This window comes from Athene noctua, chromosome 2, assembly GCF_965140245.1.
Source record: "Athene noctua chromosome 2, bAthNoc1.hap1.1, whole genome shotgun sequence".
In the NCBI taxonomy this organism is placed as follows: domain Eukaryota; kingdom Metazoa; phylum Chordata; class Aves; order Strigiformes; family Strigidae; genus Athene; species Athene noctua.
In genome coordinates, this window is record NC_134038.1 from 166,430,379 (window position 1) to 166,452,702 (window position 22,324).

Genomic DNA, 22,324 nt, shown 5'->3' on the forward strand with positions numbered 1-22,324 from the left:
TGGTTTTGCATGATCCACACCATTCCGAGGGAGACGTGAAGGAAAACAAAACCCTAGCCGTCTTCAGCCTAAATATAATCCAGGGTTGGTTCCATCCATCTTCAATGATACCTTGTGGCTGGGTAAATGATGACTTGCCTTTCCTTACAACTCCATAGTGGTATGTGCTGAGAGGGGAGAAAATAGAAGCAGCAGCCACCACCCACACATCTCTGCAGCTTTCCTGAGAGGAAGCCATGCCTGGGTGGTAGGTCTGGTCAAACCATCTGCCACTGCCTGACCAGCTGTCACGCATGGTACTCCAGCTCCAGCTGGTGTTTTTATAGAGGCCATGATTAGAGCTGAGGCACGTTCAGCCCTTTAGCTCAAACCTTCCTTTTGATCCAGCTGTGGGAAATTGCAGTAATCCTTTTTTTTTTTTTTTTTTTTTCCCTCTGGCACAGTTTCTCCTGACCTGCAGTCTGCCAAAGGGCTAGCTCACACTTTCTGGGTGGGGCTCACCAGATCAGAAAAGGACCATCTGTGTTAGTCACCCGCACTCTTTATTGTCATTGCAGAACTGATTCATCCACTCAGTGAAAAGGAGAGCATCACTCATCTTCTCCCCAAGTTTAGACCTAAAACAAGTCAAATCACACCCTAGAAGCGCCCGCTGCCTTCTACTGGTATACAGCAAATGTGGGGTCACTGTCACAGCTGAATTTCTACAGCTAAGTGTAGCTAAGATGAATTCTTCTCCAGGAATCATCCATCATAGTGATTTAAACATGAATTGCCGGCAGCTCTGGCCTTATTTCACCCATGCTGGCTATTGATGCCTGAATAAACTCAATATGCAACTAGCTTCAGTCAAATTCTCAAAGCTTGATATAATTACACACACTGGGCATAAGGCTGCTGCTGACAATGTGCCTGTATCAATGTGTTCCCCAATGGTTATTTATTTCTAATTAAACCAAGGTATGAGGATTGGGGATAGCACCCAATCTAGATGATTATACATGACAAAAGTGTGTTTGAATCTCTCCATGTGTTAGAAAAGGGAAGAGTGTTGCTATTCTTTCAGGGGCTCCTTATTTGCATTTCTTAAACGCTTCCTTCCAGACAGCCTCCTGGCTGCCACTTAGGCAACTGTTTTATTAAATGGATTTCATTCAAGGTAAATCATGGCTGGGAACTGCCAACAAAGTGGTGACCCCCTGAATGAGCTAGTTCAGATAAGGATTGAACAGGGCAGACACAAAAATAGTGGCCTTGATTTTCAACAACTTGCAGGATCAGTGGCAAGTCCTGCCTTCCGAGTCCAGCAGAAGTTTTTCTGTTCTTCCTTCTCCTAAGCCAGAAGATGCTCAGAAACACTGTGGTAGGGAGAGATAGGCAGGACACTGGTAGGTAACAGGAGTTTGGGGCTCTCTGTATCTGCCCTGTAGACCCTCATTTTGTCCTATGAATGCTAGAGCTCCTTGTGCTGCTCATGGTATCTGGAGACAGAAAATCATCTGGGAGTTACCCATAGAGCCCTGGGTGGAATGAAGAGGTTGGTGTTGTCATGCTCTGCCATGTCACAGACATCCTAGCTGGAGAGCTGGGGAGTTACAACAGCTCCAGCCTTTAATATGATGCGTCACATTGAATTTCACCTTGAGCCAAGGAAACAGGGAGTTTGCGTTTGAGGTTCTCACTAGGCCTTTCTTCCACTTGGCTGCTTTGCTAGTAAGGAACAAAATACGATACTAAACAATGAGAGGTCGTCAGCTTCATAAGGAAAATCTGACCCAAAATGTGTGGGGTTGTACATATGTTGGGGAGAGGGGAAGGGTCGTGTATGCCCACAGAGCAATGCTTCCAAGGTTTTACCTTCAGGTACTGTTAAGCCTGTCCCAAACGCATGCTTTGCATGGATGCATTTGCTTGTTTATGCGTTTGCATGTTTATGCATACCAAAATACGGTTTCTCTTTATTTATGTATTCACCATAAGGGTGATCTGTCAGTCTTCCTGCACTGCAGGAATGTCCCCATCAGCAGAGATACCCACCCTGCTAGTTTTCTGTGAGAGGCAAGTGTAAATTCTGACATAAATTCACGTTGTTGACCTGTGCCTGTTTGTTCAGAAGCGTGGACGTTACATTCTGTCATTGTATTTCCTTATTTTGCATCTGAGCCCAGCAACAGCCTGTGGGCATCTTGTAGCATTTTTGGAGTCCAGAGCTGCTAGAGGGTACTGCCATGTAACAGTAGGGTGCGGGACAACCCTAAAACTTAGGAAAGAGGAGGAAATATAAAATGAGAGTAGATTTTTATTAGATATTGGGAAGAAATTATTCCCTGTGAGGGTGGTGAGACACTGGAACAGGTTGCCCAGAGAGGTTTTGAATCCCGATTCCCTTGAAGTGTTCAAGGCCAGGCTGGACAGGTCTCTGAGCACCCTGGTCTATTGGAAGGTGTCCCTGACCATGGTAGCAGAGTTGCAACTAAATGATCTTTAAGGTTCCTTCCAACCGAAACCACTCTAGTATTCCATGGCTCTATGTTTCTATGATGAGAAAAGACAGATGGCAGAGTCAGAGCAAGGTCCAGAGAGTTGTTCAGCAGTGGTTATTAGAGGATGCTTTAGGAAAAGGTACAAGAACCAGGCAAAACTTCCCCAAGACACTCATCTAAACATCAAACAGAGACTTCCTAAGCTAAGCATTTCTGTACATTATGTACTGTATAGAAATGAATTTATTTTCCAGGAAATGATCCTGTGACCCTTTACACACATGTAGACTGTGAGCATTCACGGTATCCCATGACCATCTTTCCACAATTTATCTGTAAGAACGAAGAACCACTTCCTTTACTGTCTTTTGAGCCTGATTCATGCCAGTTCATTTGATACTCCCTAGTTCTTCTGCCAGAAAAGACTATAGAGAGTAGATCCCTACCTGTCTACAGTTAAAACCCTCTCAGTGAAGTAGCCTGGGATTTAACATAATCATCTCTGGAGGGGACATCATCTTCCCTCTGGGGGAATCACTTGGGATAGGGAAAACAACTACATCAGGAACACAGGAGGGCAGAAGAATGGACAAAGGGCATCTGTAGCCATGTGGTGGGGGCAAAGGCTGATAAGGGAAGGCAGAGGAAAAAGAAGAATCTACAGGCTCTACAAGATTATTTTACTGGATTTATGAGTTAGTCTCTTTCATGGACCTCACAAGCATCCAGAACCATAACACAGAGACTAACTTGGTGTTCTTACTTGCTTCTGTTTTCTGTATTTACCTGGCTTTTATTCTTTGTCTCTTTCAGGTTGAATTCACCCCTGATCAGATTGAAGGTGAGGAAGTTGTGTTTCTCCTTTGTGCATAGTAAATACCCTCACTGGGAGGTGCTGGCAAGTGCTGGGGCAAACACAGGTGCAGTATTTGTGCTCCACTGAGAACACTGAATTCATGGCTTTACTCCTGCTTCATCCCTCCTCCAAATCCTCTGTTGAGTTGGTCAAGAGAAAAGGGGGAAGGTCATGCACTGTGCAGATTGGGTACTTATGTCATTAAAGAAAGCATCAGCTGCTCTAACAATGAGTCAAAACCAGAAAAGACACCAACCCCCCCCCCAAATCCTCAGTCCAAGTATGTATCTTTTATTTAAGAAAACCCAGTAGCAAACTATCAATCCTTTCGAGAGAATGTCTACCCTCTCTGCTTTTAAGAACATTTCCCTGTATACAGTCAGAATTAAATGTTTTGTAACAGCTTTTCAGAAAGAAGCAAATAATGACAACAATAGTGATTTTTTTTTTTTTCCTTTCAAAGCAAAACATCAGTGTTAGTTTCTGAAACCTTTGTCCCAGCCCAAGAAACTGATATTGAAACCTCATGCATGAAGTTCTGGGAATACTACTACTGCAGCTGTCCTCTTTTTCCCCAACTACCAGCCTTTTACTTAAAGGGATAATTCATATTGGAAGCAAGCATCTGGCAAAATTATTCTTTGGTCTTTTGGCAGAACTTGGCAGAGCCTATGAAAGATGGTATCAGAAAATGGGTTAATTAGATGAAAAAAAAAACCCATGGACTATCTAGTCAGGCTAATTCAGAGAAGAAAAATACAGAAGGAAGGATTTCCTGAACTGGAAACAAATGTGATAATGCCTTAGTGACTGAGGCTTTGCCACAGACTTCCAACATTACCTTGGGATTTTCAAGCCCCCCTTAATAGCTTTAGTTTCTGTTTTCTAACAGCAGGTCAAAAGTAACATATGATTGAAGGCAACTGCCAATTTGTGGGAACCTACCCATTTTCTAGTCCCAAAGTCATGGGAGAATCATACAAGAGGCACAATTCTGAGCCACAAACCTTTGAACTATTACAGAAACACACAACAGCTGGATATCTCATCAGCTTGTGTTTGGGGACTGGATAGGACCCATCTAGTTTCTATGCCTTGTTTTCTCTCTCCCTGAGGAGAACTAGCTCTAGAGACTATATCAGAGAATGAAAGAAGAAAGAAGAGGAGAGGAGAGGAGAGGAGAGGAGAGGAGAGGAGAGGAGAGGAGAGGAGAGGAGAGGAGAGGAGAGGAGAAGAGAAAAAAAGAAAAGAAAAGAAAAGAAAAGAAAAGAAAAGAAAAGAAAAGAAAAGAAAAGAAAAGAAAAGAAAAGAAAAGAAAAGAAAAGAAAAGAAAAGAAAAGAAAAGAAAAGAAAAGAAAAGAGAAGAGAAAAGAAAAGAAAAGAAAAGAAAAGAAAAGAAAAGAAAAGAAAAGAAAAGAAAAGAAAAGAAAAGAAAAGAAAAGAAAAGAAAAGAAAAGAAAAGAAAAGAAAAGAAATGGGATGCTTGTCTACTCATTAGCCCATAGGACTGGTTAGGAAATGGCAAATTTGGAGCAACTCCAGGGCTGCTATAAAAGGTAGCAGGTCTAGAGCAGATGTAAACCATCTCTAGAAACAGGAAGTTCCATCTTCTTTTCAACAGCCTCTGCTCCCTTCTAGTCTAGCTGTACTTAGTGCATACACAGCGCAAAGCTGGGAAACCAAGAAAGCGCAAAGCTGGGAAACCAAGAATTGTGAATAAAATGTCCTTGAAATATCAAAGGGAAAGTCATGGGGCAGGAAGCAGATAACATCTGTGTGAGAAAGGCTATGAGACCTCCACATCAGCTACAATAACATAGCAGAGTTATAGTGTGTGTTAGCACTGGTGAGAAACATTATATCACTCAAGGTTAATCCCACATCCCACAGTTGGTTCACATGTTCTTCTATGAGTTGCTGGAAGTAGTAACTGATATCCTGCACATTACCTGGGGACTGATCACAGCTCATCACTCAGCTCCTCAATTCCTTTCCTCCTGGCCTTTTCTGGTTCTTTTTTTTTTTTTTTTTTTTTTTAGTCTCCTCTCCTTCACCTGATATTTAGAAAGTCTGTAAGTTCATAGGCAGGTACGCAGACAGATTGATAGTGCTAGATAGACATTTACTTCTAGGTAGAGATTAGATACTCCAAATGTAGAATTATATCTACAGCATGGACCACAGCTGTCCCTGGATTGTCTCTGACATGTGCCGTCATCTATACTAGTTTGCACATGTCAAAACCTTGCTAGTAAGTGTGCTACCAGTTTAAGAAAGTGGACAATCAGTATTCCTGTGCTTGAGACTGTATTATTTTGTGTTAAAATCACAGGTTGGAAAGCAAGCATGACTTGCTATGGTTTATAGCTGTTATACTGGCTGTTGTCATGACTTGAGAGTTGGAACTCACCAGACCTCTAGAATACATATTTTTGTTTTCTTTTCTCCTTCCCATTCTCTCCTCAGCCTCTGAAGCTTCCAAGATCGCCAGCTCTCCCTTTCTTCTGGGTTTTAGTTGTACTTGTTTTGTTCTGGGTTCCTTTTTAACTCTGTGCTGCACTGTTAATTTTGTCAAATTTCATCTTTCAGGAAGTCATTAGGAGGTCAAGGTCACCTGTCACACCTTTATATGTGTTTTTTAAAAAATAGACCTCCAATGTATAATAATTCCCTCTCTCTCTCTTGACCAGATGAGGACCTAGGTGTCTCAGTGAGAGTAGATGCTTCCCCATTTGTTAGCTGAAACCAGATTAATAGGAAGTCCATCCTATGTGTTAGATAATACTGGCCGTCAGTCTACCACCACTGACCCAAGTGGTTTTCTGACAGCTTGTTCCGAACTGTCATGATAGAGGAGAAACAGGCAACGCAGCATCTCAAGATCCAACCTTGAGACTGGGGGGGTTCCAACCCTATCTTCTAGGATACTCTGAACCTCTTCCTCTTCTTAAAGAAAAGATGTTGCTGCGCCAGGCTTACTTCCCTTCAAGGATTCATTATGTTAGTTCCCAAAATGTTACTCTCAGAAGGAGAAGAATGGTCTCTGGGTGAAACCATGGGTAGCACACCCATCTTTATAGGTCCTCCTACCTCAACTGCAAGTGAAATTCATTGAATGTGAAAACTGGATCCCTTGCCTCTTCAGCCCCCTAAATTGCTGAAAAGAGAAGAATATGAGCTATTAAATATGAGAAGATGGGTAGTAACTAGGCATATGAAAATATACACTGCTCCTGCCGGTGGTTTAATGCCTATCAGGATGACAAAGGAGACTACAGTCATACTGGTTTGATGGAAACTTGCATTAAGACAGCAAATGCTAATGCAAATGAATAGTAATAATAATAAAAAAGGCTGCTTCTTTATATAGACAAAATGGTGTTTCCAAACCCACAGGACAATGCTCTGGTGAGAGGTGGTTACATCTGATTTTAAATTAAAAAAAAAAAAAAAAAAAAAAAAAAAAAGGTGAGCTGTCATTACTATGATGAATTGTGAACATTTTGAAGGTGGTGCTCTGGCGGTTGGTCTCAGGGAGTAGGTAAGCAGGAGTCAGAGGAGTAGCTCAGGAAGGTCGGTGTATTTCTCATCCATCTCAGCTGCTGAGACCCCCAGGAGAAGACAGATCGGGGAGTGGGGCTGTGGCCCCCTCCACTGTCAGCAAGGAGCCCATGAAAATCCACCATTGCCCTCTGCTGGAATAAGGGCTGCCAATGGGACCTGGGCTCCAGCCGGTGACAGAGGAGGAGGCAAAGATCCAGGAGAGAGAGGCAGGGAGAGAAAGAGACAGCAAAGAGGAAAATTCAAAGAAGAGAACAAGAGAAACATTAATTTCTAAAATGAGAAAATGCATCAGTTTGAAGGTGTTGGATGAAGAGAGAAATGAGGATAATGATAAAAGCTATGAGGGGAATGATAAAAATGAAAAGAGAGGGAGAGAGAAAAGGCAAATCCAGCAACACTAGAACAAGGAAGGAGAGAGGGAAATAAACAAAGGAGCGGAAATAAAAAAGAGGGAGGTGGAATAACGAGGAGAATGAATTGAGAAAGGAAAGATAGTGAAAATCTTGCATTCGCAGCATACGGCTGAATGGTTGAATGAGTCAGGAGAGTGGGAGGGAAACATATACAGAAGAGTAATAGCAGGACAAGGGGCAGATTGAGGGATTCACAGCTTTAAAGCCAAAGGGATATTTGTGATCACTCATAGATCATGCACTATGCAGTGTGTTAGTAAAGTATAACAGCCTGTTACTGTTGCTTGCACCCTGGGATGCTGCTCTGTGTCTGCAACTCCAGTAAGGAGCCTGAGTAATTAGTGTTCTTGCAGGGACCTGCATGGACCCCACTAATTAGAATCATAAAATCATTTAGGTTGGAAAAGACCTTTAAGATCATCAAGTCCGACTGTTAACATGGCCAAATCCACCAATAAATTATGTCCCCAAGCACCACGTCTGCACATGATTAGTGGTAGAACAGGGACCTCTCCCATGCGAATGCTCTTGCCAAGATGTTGCTGCTTGTAGTGGTAAGGGACTCCCTCTTTGGCCAGAAGTAAAGAGAAAACATGAGGATATGTTCACAAGCATGTAGTGGAGGGAGCTGCCTGTCTCGCAAGGGGAAGGGCTCTTCATGGGTGCACAGGGGAAAGCAGGCAGATGTGAAACCACTGGAGGGAATGACTTCATCTCCACATGAGATCCGGCCTGCTGTCGGTAGCTGATGCCATACTAAACATTACTTCTCCAGATGCAATTGGGCTGGGTGCTAGGAAAAAGAAAAATCAGGATTTTTTCTAGAACTGCACTGTTAGATACAACAATTGATCAATTATACGGTTCTCCATACACCTTTGACCTCCTCCACTGATTGTTTGTTGTGCGTTAATTCCAGTAGGTTATCATGGCACATCTTGTTACCTGCTACCAGAGGTGCTCCTTTATCTCAGTGGGCTGTGTCAGTGCTCTCTAAGTGTATAATACTGAATACAATATCCAGTTAGCTAATGGGCAGAGCTGTTATTGAATTCTGTGCCATGCTGAGTGCTCCTGATGAGCCAGAAAGCTCTCAAGGCCAACAATTTCTCTAAGATTTCCTGCACTTCCTCATATTAGCTGAGACGGAAATACCATGAGAAGAGCATCTGACCTTTCTGAGTCCATTCCCTTATTGAAACAGCAAATGCAGGGGAGGAGGAACACAAACATTGCAGATAACAGCAACAACAAAGCTCATCAAACTCGTTCCCAAACTGCAAAATAAAAGGGTCAGGCATAGTTAAGAGGGAAGGTCTAGGGCTGCTTTGACTTTATCTGAGGGAGCATGGAATGCATTTCTTCTTATCTTTTTGTCTTCCAGAATTTAAGGAAGCGTTCTCGCTCTTTGACCGGACTCCTAAATCTGAGATGAAAATCACATATGCACAATGCGGAGATGTCCTGAGAGCTTTGGGGCAGAATCCAACCCAGGCTGAAGTCTTGAAAGTGCTTGGCAGACCCAAACCGGAAGGTTGGTGTTCTCTGTGTTTGTTTTGAAAAAGATCCCTCCAATAATTTTTTGTGAAGGTCTCCATTTTCTGATGGAAAGATTAATTGTGAAAGAACAAAGGATATGGAAGAGCCTCTGCAGATAACTAGGAGAAAAGTAAATGAGGAAAAAAGTGACCGCATGGTCAATGTAATTGTCTCAGACTTAGAGGAATGAATTAATTTAATGGCCCTGTGCATGAATGTGTTTTACAATGACAATTTTTTTTCTTTTAAAATTGCTTTGATGACAGGCATTCACATCTGTTTGCAAAAACACAGACATTTTGAATACATCTGAAGAAACAAAGGGATAGACAGATTGCGAGGACACAGTTTTTTATACAAAGTACATGTGAGAAGCTCTGTAATGATTGCAGTAGTATCTCCCTTCAGCATTCATTATACACTGGATATCTCTTCAAGAACAGAGGTTCTTCAGAACTCTCTCAGAACATACCTACATTCAGGCATTTTCTAGATTACTTCTCTGTCTTTCCTTCCACTGGGTTGGGTGGAACCGACCATTAGTCCATCATTCAACAGCTATGATATGTCAGGATATGACAATGACACGGTGGCAGGTAGGACAAGGAGTCATATGGGGACAAAATGTCTTCTAATGCTCTTGAAAGTTAAAGATTCAGGAAAATGGGGCACACAGCCCTGGTCCTGCCTATTTGCTTGGAAGCTCCTCTCCCAGTAGAGTTTTAAACTTTTCTGCCTTATGGGGCTGTAAAGCAAAGCTGATTTCATATTGGGTATCTCTTACTGTCTTCTGCTTGGTTTCATAATTTTATGTTGCATGAAACAGCCTTTGGTGTCTATTATTTTCCTTGATGTTTATGTGTATTTGTCGTATGAGGAACAGCTGAGGGAACTGGGGTTGTTTAGTCTGGAGAAGAGGAGGCTGAGGGGAGACCTTATCACTCTCTACAACTACCTGAAAGGAGGATGGAGATAACTGGGGATGAGCCACTTTAACCTAGTAGTAAGCAACAAGACAAGAGGAAATGGCCTCAAGTTGCACCAGGGAAAGTTTATACTAGATGTCAGGAAGCATTTCTTTGCAGAAGGGGTTGTTGGGCGTTGGAATGGGCTGCCCAGGGCAGGGGGGGGAGTCCCCATCCCTGGAGGGGTTGAAGAGTAGGGTTGATTTAGCACTTAAGGATATGCTGTAGGTGGGAACTGTCAGTGCTAGGTGAACAGTTGGGCTGGATGATCTTCAAGGTCCTTTCCAACCTAGATGATTCTGTGATTTTATCAGATACTAGGACATATCTATGTATGTATCTATCTATCAAAACCTCATATTTCTCTCTTTGCCAGACCTCTTTCCCACTGACCATTCTTCCATCTGTACTTATGTTCTTCTACTGTCATCACATATCCATGGTGTTTGCCCCAGAGTTAGTCCTCAGCTCTCCCAGAATCCACCAAAACTTTCATTTCTATCCATGTTTTTGTAGAAATGAATTCCAAGATGATTGACTTTGAGACCTTCCTTCCCATGCTCCAACATATTGCCAAGACAAAAGACACAGGCACCTATGAGGACTTTGTGGAGGGGCTGCGTGTGTTTGACAAGGAGGGAAATGGAACAGTGATGGGGGCTGAACTCCGCCATGTTTTGGCTACGCTGGGTAAGGTGAACCTTTCTTCATGCAGTTTCATCACTGAGGTCTTTCCCAAACAGCTTCTATCATTATGGGCAATCACTACGGAGAAAATGACTGGGCAAACCTTCAGCTAGTACATTGTTCTCAGTTACAAAGGCTAAAAAAAGTTCTTTAACAATGAAGCTAAAAATCACTGACCTACAGCTCAAATATTTGTCCTTCCTTCCTTCCTTCCTTCCTTCCTTCCTTCCTTCCTTCCTTCCTTCCTTCCTTCCTTCCTTCCTTCCTTCCTTCCTTCCTTCCTTCCTCTCTTCCTCCCTTCCTCCCTTCCTCCCTCCCGTGTTTTATTTCTCCCATAAATGTTCTGTCACCATAAAATTATCTAAATATTGGAAACCCCATCTATTCCTTCCATATTTGTCTCCATTTTTCTGTACCTTCAATAAAAGTTTTATGATGAAACACTTTATCAGTCATCTGTTTAACAGCAGTGTCTCTGAAATGGAAAGCCCCTGTTTTTAAAGGAGGGATCAATATCTGTCTGTCCTCTCAAATTTTTCAGAGAGAGTGATGACAACAGAATGACTGCAGGACAGAAAATCTGGCTGTAAGTTAATGACAGGTTTCCAATTTGGATTAGATGGCACTGACATGTTGTCATCTGAATCCATTAAGCATTTCTCAAGATCAGCCTTTTCCAATAGTGTTTGTTCACAATTAAACACCCCCCCTCCAAAAAAAAAAAAAAAAACCACAACAGAAAAACTCCCACAACTTTTAGAAAAGAGGTATGATTTAAACCAAAAGGTTCCAATGATGGGTTTTGACCTGGGATATCAACTCAAGAAGCCAAATATTTTATGCCTGGGGGTTTTCATTCGATGACATACCCATGTCTATTGATGACACAGGGAATAAGGAAAGAGCACAATGCTATTTTCTCTCCTATTTCACTGATGCTATTGGATCAGGTTGGGGACCAAATTCAGCGATGACAAAAAAACCACCCCCATGGTCAGGACTGATGTTCTGTCTAACCTTACCTGGGACAAAGAAACCACGATGGGCAGTTCTGTGGGTTTCACAGTAATACAATAAATATTTTTGCACTTACTATTCTATTTCCAGTAACCAGGGACAATGTGGGAATGCCTAATTTTCAAGCACTGACAGACAGTATTTCAATCATAAAAGTTAATGGTTCTGTTTAGAGTAGTACCTCTAAATACTGATCAAATCCTAGGCACAGCCAAATATTCTGTAAATTAGCATGCTTTTCTGTCTGATTTTCAAAAAATCAGTTGAATTTTCACAGGTTTGTCTCTATGAGCCAGAACTCAGTGGTGGAAAAGTGGAACAACATGAGCAGCAGGACACAACCAATGTATTTTATTTTATTTTATTTTATTTAATTTTATTTTATTTTATTTTATTTTATTTTATTTTATTTTATTTTATTTTATTTTATTTTATTTTATTTTATTTTATTTTATTTTATTTTATTATTTTTATTTTATTTTATCTGATTCAATTCTATCCTATTCTATCCTATCCTATTCTATTCTATTTTTTTTGTTTTTTTCCTATGATTTCAGCTGATTTACTGTCAAATTTCTCTTTCACTTTTCTGGAACTCATTTGATTGCACCCTAAAATCAGTGGCTAATACGAGAATAAGGGGATGGAATTGGTTGATCTCTGCTTAACCAAAATGAAAGCTTACGAGCAAATAGGTACCTAATATTTGGATAATTATATTAAATGGAATGGATTACTGATACAGATCAGAGGTCCTAAGTTTGACCTTGGAATATTCCTGAACCTCTGAGGCAGTTTGTTTAGTGAGGACTTGGTTAAAAGATTGCTAAATCCTTCAAGATTTGGCACTTCAAGAAAGCTTATACTTAGAAGAATGAGTATGTGTATATGATATCATGCGGTTTTCCATATTTGTTCTCTCTTTCTGGTTTTCAGATCAAATTTTCTTAGTTTGCAAGTACAAAAGTAGCTTTCCTAGCAGTCAGCACCATAAATTAAACTGAAGAGAATACCCCCTCTTCCCTCTCACTCTCTTTTGTATTATTTGGTTCTTTGAAATGTGCTTCGTAAATTCTCAAAAAAAAGGACCCAGGTACCAAACAGGCATTTTGCTTTCCACCCAGGTGAGAGGTTGACTGAAGAGGAAGTTGATAAGCTAATGGCTGGTCAGGAAGATGCCAACGGCTGTATCAACTATGAAGGTAGGTATGGCCACTCCAGTCTGAGTAGTGCTCACGTGCCTGAAGGATTTCTGGCAATTGTCCTGAGAAAGGTTAAATCTGTGGAAGATCTGGAGCAGGATGTGTGCTTTTCACATTTTAGACCAATTCAGATTTTATAATTGATCTGATATCCCCCATCTGTTGAAGTTTTCTTCTATTTTCCATAGCTTAATGGCCTTGGCCCTTTCAGGAGGTGGGGCTGTATATTCTTATTTTGTTTGCCTTTTAAAAGACATTTTTACATTGTTTTTTCTACTTGGTCTCACAGTTCCTTTTCCTCTCAAAAAGAGATACACATCCCTTTTGAGACTTCCTTATAGAAAATCAATAAATTTTCCTTCAAAAACTCAAAAAAAAAATTGATCCTTATCATCCTCTTTGGTATCCTAATAATCCTACAAGACTGTCCAAAGACCTTCCATTTTATTTAATTGTTATTGTAGAAAGCCACAATAAGAGGATTTGGTCATGAGTAAATGGACCATGGTTCTCTCCTGCATTTTGCAAGCTGTTCAGGCTGTTCAATAAAACCACAATATTCTGGAAGGAATCATGAACACATGACTTGTACACAGCTGAGTCCTTAAGGCTAACTGGGGACTGACCGTTGTACCATTTAGCTCGATTGTCATATCCGCTAAGCCTTTTATGAATATTTGGGTTGGTGGCTCCCCCTCTATTTACAAATGTCCATGATCTGAACTCAGGGAACGGTTTCTTACAAGTAGTTTATTTGTAGAAATCTGTTGATTTAGCCAACCCAAATGACTCGTGAACTTACGCTGAGCTCAGAGAAATTCATAGCATGGGGGGATTACTAGGAAGGAAAAAAACATTCCTTTACTGCAAAATGTATTTTTCCTTTTCCTTTTGAATTTCAAAATTATGTGTAACTAATTTTTTGGTTTTTGGTTTTGTTTTTTTTTTTTTTACACTGAGAAAAATGAAACCCCAAAAGTTTTGAAACAAAAGCTTAATTTGGCTTTGAAATACTTTGTTCTTTTGTAAACTTGAGTTCACTGGAGAGATAGTGTCACAATACTTGACTCGGTGACCTTCTGTGGATTCTGGAGGTTTACTCCAGAGGCACCTTCAGTGCCCCCTGACTTAGTACGAATGTGCTGAAGCCTTCAGAGACTTGCAGGATGAGGCCCTAGAGTTTCTCATGGCTGTATACTTTGGGAAGCCAGTTCTGTATGGCAGCCAGGGGTAAGGGATTAAACAAGCTATGGACTGACTGATGTGTGTGTTCATTCCCACTGGATATCTAGACTGCTGGCTACACTACACTGCACTGCATATAGATTATCTTAAGGTCTTACAAAGCATTTAGCACCTGGTGTCTGGAAACTTATTTACAAAATTGTGTGGTCTTCGTTGCATCAGAGGAGCCACAAAGAGTTGAATTTAAATAACAACCAAGATGATACCCAGGATGTTACTGAGATCAACGAAAAGGAATTGATAAATGACCCTTCTCTTTTTCTTCTTCCCAGCTTTTGTGAAACATATCATGGCTAACTGAATGACAGGTGAGTCTCTTCTCTCCTCCATGAATATCTATTATTATTTTGGTTTGAGCATCTGAGACAGGCTTGAAGAATGTGTAAGTGACTAATCAAAGAGAATATTTTCAGCATGCCGTACAAGGAAGCAGGATCAGAATGAGTCAAATGTTATCTTCATCCTATCAAGTGCATGGAAGATCAGTGACCTTTCTGCAATTGTCTGGTAAATCCAGACATCTTTATTTCAGAAGTCCAACATAATATATCCTAAAAGTGTTTGATCTCCAAAGAACAAGTGTTCATTCTTTTATGATTGACTGGAAACTTCAAAGGATGCATATTTTTCATGTCCACTTACAAGTCTCTGCTCCTAGACTTCTCCTAAAAAGGCAAGGATATAGAACTGAGCTGACTAGAGAAAGAGTGGGCAAAAAATACAAGGAAAAGCAAATAAGGAGTAAAGCATGCATATGTCACCGAACCTACACTAGGAGGATAATTATCGGCCTTCCATAAATCTGACTCCCAGCACCTCCTGGCCAATGGTTTGGTTTTCCAAGAAAAGACATGAGCTTTGTCTAGCACTTTGTCTGGCTTTATTCAGTAGCGTTCTCCAAACCACACCACCATTAAGGGTATCTCTGTCTCGCCATTGCAAATGAGCTGCACTTTATTTCCAGTATTTCCTGGTCATTGTTTCCTTCTGTATTCCTGGAAAAGGCGCCTGCTATTTTCAGCTGGCATTCACCATTATTTATCTCTGTCAGCTATTGGGGAAGGTCTGACCTTGAGAGCTAACCAACTCCATATATTCTGCAAAGTATCTGATAAACTGAGAGAAGCAGTGGCTTCTTTCAAATTTGTTCTGGTTGGTTTGGGTTTTGTTTGTTTGGGGTTTCTTTTTTCTTCTGCGTTGGTTTATTTTTCTACTTTGTCCTGACCAGGCCTGGCTGTGTTTTCATTTTGGAGCTGACATTATCCCAGCCCACTGAGACCTGTCTGTTGTGTGGTAACTTTTGATTATGTTCACTGGCACCCCAGGGAATGAGTTAAGGAGGAGTCACATCCAGATTTTTGGGATTTATGTTCCAAGACATAATTGAACAAAATATAAACTGGCTAAAAAAGATGACTGGTTTTCTTTTCTTATTATGGTTCACCTTTCTGTCTTAAAGGCATTTATCTTCTCTGAACATACACTTGGTTTTCCAACACTGGCTCCCCGATTCCAAAGATTTGGACTGGTCCACAGCCATAGGGGGTGATTGCACAGCTAGCATGATCCTTACATGTTGTTTAGAGATATTTCAATACTTAATCTTACTTACACTCCCATGGGAAATTCCTAGTCTGATGCCAAAAGTCTTTCTAGTCACCTTTCTAGTCACCTAAAGCAACGTCAGCCACTGAAGAACACAAGTGAGCAGTGGTAGGCTGTGAAGCTCTCACAGGGCTGGGATCTGCAGCATAGGGGCCAGCAAGTGTGTCTTTGCTTATGATGGTTTTGGAAAGGGAGCTGAGACACCCTAGCTCACAGAGAACCAATGTGCCACTGATTTGCCCATGAGCCATGAAGGGCGTCATTCAGTGGTGGTATCTTCCACTCCCTGCTGTGTTGCTGTTGGCAACTCCCTGCTGTTTAGGGAAAGACAAACGCAATCTTTACCCTTGAAAGGGTGGTGGCCCTTTGCCATAGAGCATATAACAAACAAATCCCAAAACATTGGATTTGAACTCAGGGGGAATCTGGATCTCAGTCCAAAAATAAAGTAGCGGTGCGTGTGTCTTGGCCATTCCCATACGCTGGAGGAAAGGTATAGCTGCATCCCAGTGTAAGAACTGAATTGTGTCTTTCCTTTTCTCATTCTTTGTTTTCTGAGCATAGCTTTTTGACTACTCTGTATTGACTTCTTACATAAAGCCTCTCCACGGGCTTGTCCACAGGTGCTACACACTATTTATAACAGTGTAATCAATTACATCTTCACTTAGTGACTCATCCACTGGTTTTTTTTCAGCACACCCCCCCCCCCCTTTCCCCCCTCAGCTCAAGTGTTTTGCAGGATTATAGCCAGCTAGTCATCCTTCACAGTAGACACTGCTGTAGAGAATACTCTCAGATTGGCATTGAGAATGCATTAAGCTTTCTCACATAACTGCAAAGCACTTATACCCTACTTGTGCTCCAGTGACGGTTGCAATGTGGAGCGGGGCTGTGGGATATGTACAGTGAACTACATGGAGCCCCTGTGAAGGCAATGCACACAACTCTCCTCCTGCCATGTGACTGAATGTGTATGAACAGAGTCAACCTTATCTCACCATCTATCTCTTGGGTGCATATCTACTCATGGGAGCTAATCAAACAGCTCAAAATGCTGGGAAAGAACATCTTTGGGAGTGAGTTGGATGTTGTCAGGGTTGTTCAGATACCTACTTCTCTAACACAGACCTTGTGTTACAAACCCACTCTATTTAAAGACATAAGCTCAAGTAGTAGCACAGTACAGCTGTAGGGACAGTCCATAGTGTGTACACAGAGGATCAATTCGGTGTCCCACATGTAGGTTCATGGCATTGTTTGAGATGCTCCTGGTGTCTCATATATCCCTGGCCTCACAGATGGGATGCAGAGCCCATATCAGGCTAGTGCTTTCTGGCAGTTGGCAGCCAGGTAGGGCACTCTAGGACATCTCAAGTGGCTTTAGGTGCCAAGGTGCGGGGAAGTGAATTGAGCCCTATGGCTTGAACTCATGTGGCTGTAAGTGAAATCCTAGAATATGCCATCAGTATTTGGCCAGCCAACATAGTCTTCCTCGGCTCCCATCAGATTAAAATGCCTACAAGTAAGTGTCTACGTGAAAGCAGAGTATCACTGTTTGTAGACCTAAAGGAGGTCCAGTTAGACGGAGCATGCAAAGTGGTTCATGTCATCCAAAGAAGGGACGTAGATGCAGTGAGTCCAGCTGTCAATGCTGAGAAAGACAAATCTCCCACGAACACTATGTCATATTTGCCATATGCATGGGAATGTTCTGAATGCCTCGGGAGTCTCAAATTACATTAGATACTTATGGTTTGAGAACTGAATCCTGTCTGAAATCTAGACGTTAGCTAAGAGAAATCCCTGTGCTCATATGTTACTAGGAGACGAAATACAGATAATAGAGGGATAACAGAAGTAGGAGAAACAGTCTAGTGGCTCAGGAACTGGTCTGTTTCTGGAAGGCTGAGTCTTTAACCTGGCTTCATGGATGGCATGGCTATATTGCCTCTTCATATTGCTGCTTCCCATGTTTTCTCCATCATCTACACACTGAGTGTAAGAATGTGGGGTTGGGACTGACTAAGGATATTTTGTCCTATTGTGGGATTACTCTTTGATGTCAGCTGGCATCTACATAGTGCAGAGACACTCAGCTGCAGGCCTCGTTGCCAATAAGCTGAGTACAGATGCATGAGGACAAGTGAGGCTGATTCCTGGTGGCGTTGTTTGTTTCTTCTTTCTTCCTCTAATGCTTAAAAATAACTTTGTTTTTAGGACAAGATAGGAGTCGAGAACCCCAGATGCTGGCCTTGGATTTTGATGGAATGGAATGTCTTCTCATTTTTCAGCCTGGATTCCCATTACAGAGCTACAAAATGTGCTATTTCTAAAGTTATTTGGATAAATGATTTTTTTTGTTTGTTTCGTCTTTCTTCATGGGAAGAGGGTGGCCTCTGTGAAGATTCAATACACTTAGGAAACTGAAGAAACTGGAATCTGAACTGTGAATACCTGGTCATTATAATTTTTTTTTTCCGTTACAGGATATAAACAGCAATGCAAAACTGTTAAGTGAGAGGGGAGAAAAAGGGAGTAAGTTTTCTCATTACTAAATCAATCAAAAAGTGTATTTGTCATGTAGCCATATCCTTGCCTTCCCTCTTCCTTCCAAAACAACTGGATCTTTCTCTTTGTATTTATTGCATAAAAAAAAAAAAAAAAAAAAGAGTAAGGGAGAAAAGAAACTAAATCAGTTGTATGAATTTCATGTATGCAAGGAATACTCCTAGTCTTTACAGAAAAAGAGTAAAGGAAGAATGACCAGTAATTGCAACAAAGACAACCTTGTTCACACATTTCTCAGCTTTGGAAGATATCGCCTTTAATGTATAAGATGTAAAAGACAAAACATAACAAAACAGAAATGCACACAGTGTTTGCTAAAATGCATCTCTTCCCCACAGGGATTATTTCCCATTCTAACAGTCTGACCTAAGAAACAAGCAAAAAGTCTTTCCCAATGCAAACTGGAAATTGTTCTAATATACATATCTTGGTCCTGTAGCTTTTCGCAGTAAAACACGGGATGCTTTGTCACCTGGTTTCATCATTGTTTCTGTGTCTGTGTAAGGGAATGGGAAATGGGAAATAAATGCTCTTGGGAAAAACCTCAGTAGAGGCAAAGGAAAGTTGAGAAGCGTGAAAAAGCACATTGATTCAGTTGGCTCATTTTCTGGGGAATAATAATTTAAAAAGAAAAAAAAAAAGATATATCCTTTGGGGCTGAAAAAGGAGAAGCTAGAGGCTGATACGGTTTCTTAGGAAATATCAAAAAGTCTGAATATGTAACACTGTATTTAAGCAGGAGGTATGGTTAAAACAGAAAACTTGGAAACTTAGTAGCGGAAAGATAATCAGCGGAACATTGGAATGGCAGGATACAAACTGCATAGCAATGGCTGAATAGGTCATCCCCACAGAGAAGATTGGCTATGAATGAGAGAACACAAGCTATCAAATTTCGTGAATATACAAACTCTAACAAAATGTGCCACTGAATAGCCATAAGAGCAGTTAGAGAGCTAAATGCGGTATCAAACTGATGGCAATAAAATGCTAAAGGAAATCTAAAAAGCTAGTGAAGAGGGAGGAGTAGAAAGATGCTGATAATGACAGGAATATCTTATATCCAGTCTGGGTTAACTGTACACAGAGGTGCAAGTAAGTGGGGAAAAAAAAAAAAAAAAAAAAATTATCACCATGAATCATTGGTTTTGAAAAAAACACCTCTGAAACTGTGGTCCTGAACAGAACCATGCATTGACCAGGCCATTGATAAAGCCTTGAGATTAGAAACTGGGTCTTCTCTAGTACACCAGAGGAACACCAGAGACAGTCATCCCCAGAGGCCCACGTCCCCCTCAGGGTTCCTTTTGTGGGCAACCACTTCCATTCTCAGCACTGGCTCCTGTGATTTCCTAGGGCCTAGTTTGTCCTGGATCAAACAGCATTTCATAGGCATCTTTTTGTCACCATCTTGTAAATATATATTTAGACCTTAATGATAGCCTAATATTGTTTTGAATCAAAGGTGTACAGTGGTTGGACAACGTAGCTCTTTGTCCCTTCCCTGCTGGTGCAATGAATAATCTGGGAATGTCTCCTGTCTTCTGCCATGTTCTTACAAGAGTATCTCTACATTAAAGACCCCTTGAGCTCATGCAACTGATGAACTGATGAACATTATGAGGGCTCCATCCAGAAACACTCTGCTAGCAGGTACCATGTGCCTACTTCCTCTTTGTCCTTCATCCCCCGTTGTTCTGTCACCAAAGCTCATCTCTGAACTGGGCTATTGGCATCACACAATTGCTAGGTGGTCTAGTCTAGGGCCAGACAATCAAAATTTCTCTCAAGATCAAAGCATGGGGTTTTTGTTCTGACTTCTCTTCAGGGAGACTTAATTACCACATCAGGTGCATCACAGGTGGAGGAGAAATCCTCATCTCTCCAATGGGCCATCATCTGCTTGCTTTCTCAACTGCTAAACATAAAGCCAGCACCCTGCTTCTACTCAGAGTCCCAGTATGGGTTCACCTTGAGCTATTACATCTAAATCTTGCAGAATACTTCACCATACATGCCCCAAACAACATCTGCCCTCATCCACAGATGCAGGTGAGCCTTTCATCTGGACATATGGGTGGCATTCACCCATCTAATTGCAGATATCTGTAGAGTTGGTGTCTCCATCTGTCCTAGGCTTCGATGCTTATCTTATTGGCACAGATGGTATCTGTACCATGAGGATTACACATTTTTCCTCGTTTTGTTACTGTTTTTGTTGTTGCTGTTACTAAAATCTCAGTTGAAATGCCCTCATCATACGAATCCAGCAGCTGAGATATGAGGCTCACACATATTTCAGAAAAAAAGAAAAAAAAAGAAAAAAAGAAAAAAAGGCTGGTAGTGCTGCAAGTGAGCAAACAAGGTCATCCGATGGAGTAACCTGAAAGACGAACACGACAAGCACAACCACCTGAGTTTATGTCTACCTGCCAATACAAGAGTGTGGCACACAGGGCAAGCTGGGGTCACCAGTGAAGCAGAACAGAAGAAAATAATGGCTGGTATTTCACCCCCAGGGCTCTTTGAGGACGAATCTGCAGGTCAGTCCGAGGTGCATATGCAAAGCTGTGTGTGGGAGAAGGCTGGAATTGTGCCTGTTGCCTTCTGTGTCTCAGGACATGCTGTTGCTGAATTGTTTCCATGAGCACAAGATTCACTCACAAGCAAACCAGAATAAATAAGCAATATCTCCCCCTTCCCTTCCCTTCCCTTCCCTTCCCTTCCCTTCCCTTCCCTTCCCTTCCCTTCCCTTCCCTTCCCTTCCCTTCCCTTCCCTTCCCTTCCCTTCCCTTCCCTTCCCTTCCCTTCCCTTCCCTTCCCTTCCCTTCCCTTCCCTTCCCTTCCCTTCCCTTCCCTTCCCTTCCCTTCCCTTCCCTTCCCTTCCCTTCCCTTCCTCCTCCCCTTTACCCCTAACCCCAAACTAAAAAAAAAAAACAACCCACAACACCCTCCCCCCCCCCCCCACACACACACCCCCTCCTATCTGGAGAATGTTTCCTTTAAAAAAACGTGGGCAGGAGACATGCCAAGTTTCTAGATCTTTTTATAGCAGTAGCATCTGGCTCTTTGGGAGATTGCGTAGGGAGTTTTGTTGGTGACTTTACATCTGCTGTGGTTAAGCTGCTAATGGACTGGCTGTCTGGGCTGCTGCCTGCTCAACCGATTTCTTAGTGCCATGCTTTGGCTATTTGAGGAGTTCGAGCCTATTGACTTCTTGCCAGAATTACATAGCACATTCAAGCAGGAACTCGCATTGCGACACCCAGTCATGCAGAAGGAGGTTCAGATAGAGCCAGGATATTGTCTGGCATTTCATTACCCTCTCCCTAAACCCACCCAAGCCTGGATTAGAGCAGGGGGTGAAGCGTGGGTTTTTTGATGTGGAAGCCGAAAGGAAAGTCAATACTGTAATATTTTTTCAGCTATGTCTACAAGCAAAAAAAACCAAGTAAATAAATCAATAATTTAATTTGGAGTCAATTAAAAATGTTATCCCCTAATGATATGTTCTGGCTCTTTATTTTTATTTATTTATTTATTTTTACTTATTCATCACTCTAAGAGCTATTTTTAAACCTCCGGTAATTAATTACTGCTTTGGAATGAAAAATCAAAATGCATTAATCTGTATCATTTTGAAACTAAACATTTTTACATTCTCAACATTTTCCTCTCTGAGCAGAGTTTGGTGTTTTGTTTTTTGTTTGTTTTTTTTTTTTTTTTTCCCAGCCAAACCTGTTGTTAAAATTACACCTGATTTTAAGCGTGAATTTCCTCCATAATGTCATTCTGTAGAGAATCTGCAGTTTTTCCCAGGACTAGTTTCAGGATTCATTTTTCTTAGCTGACCCTTGTGATTTTTCATAACTTTTGCTCTTACGATGAGATCAATTGTCCCTTAGAAAAGCTGTTTTCCCCTCCACTGAGAATAAAATGACCCTAAGCAACTGCTTCCAGAATAGGCTATTTGAGCTCAATTTAGTGGCCTAAACAGTGGTGTGACTTGTCATTTGCAATGCTCTAGGCTATTATCTCATACTCTAGAGGTTTCTCAGAAATACGCGTATCTTCTGCAAGTCCTGATTTAGCTCTTATGGATGAGATTCATCTTATTCAACTTATAAGCTTGACAAATTCACTCACAGAACTGTTGCTTCACAGACCTTGCCTGCAT

At 41.4% G+C, this 22,324-nt stretch overlaps 1 protein-coding gene across 2 annotated transcripts in view; it reads left to right on the plus strand.

The window, feature by feature from the left end:
* The window catches only part of MYL3 (myosin light chain 3), a 38,418-nt gene extending 19,800 nt beyond the window's left edge, over nucleotides 1-18,618 (plus strand). Inside the window, exons 2-7 of one of the 2 annotated variants that reach the window (XM_074901063.1) lie at nucleotides 3,297-3,324; nucleotides 8,701-8,850; nucleotides 10,337-10,510; nucleotides 12,649-12,726; nucleotides 14,244-14,279; nucleotides 15,200-15,384. In XM_074901063.1, coding sequence (XP_074757164.1) covers nucleotides 3,297-3,324; nucleotides 8,701-8,850; nucleotides 10,337-10,510; nucleotides 12,649-12,726; nucleotides 14,244-14,272 — 459 coding nt within the window. In that variant the 3' untranslated portion in view covers nucleotides 14,273-14,279; nucleotides 15,200-15,384. Of the gene's footprint in view, nucleotides 1-3,296; nucleotides 3,325-8,700; nucleotides 8,851-10,336; nucleotides 10,511-12,648; nucleotides 12,727-14,243; nucleotides 14,280-15,199; nucleotides 15,385-17,796 lie in introns of those variants that run through there. The other variant, XM_074901062.1, reaches the window with a different exon arrangement.
* The last annotated feature ends 3,706 nt before the right edge of the window (nucleotides 18,619-22,324 follow it).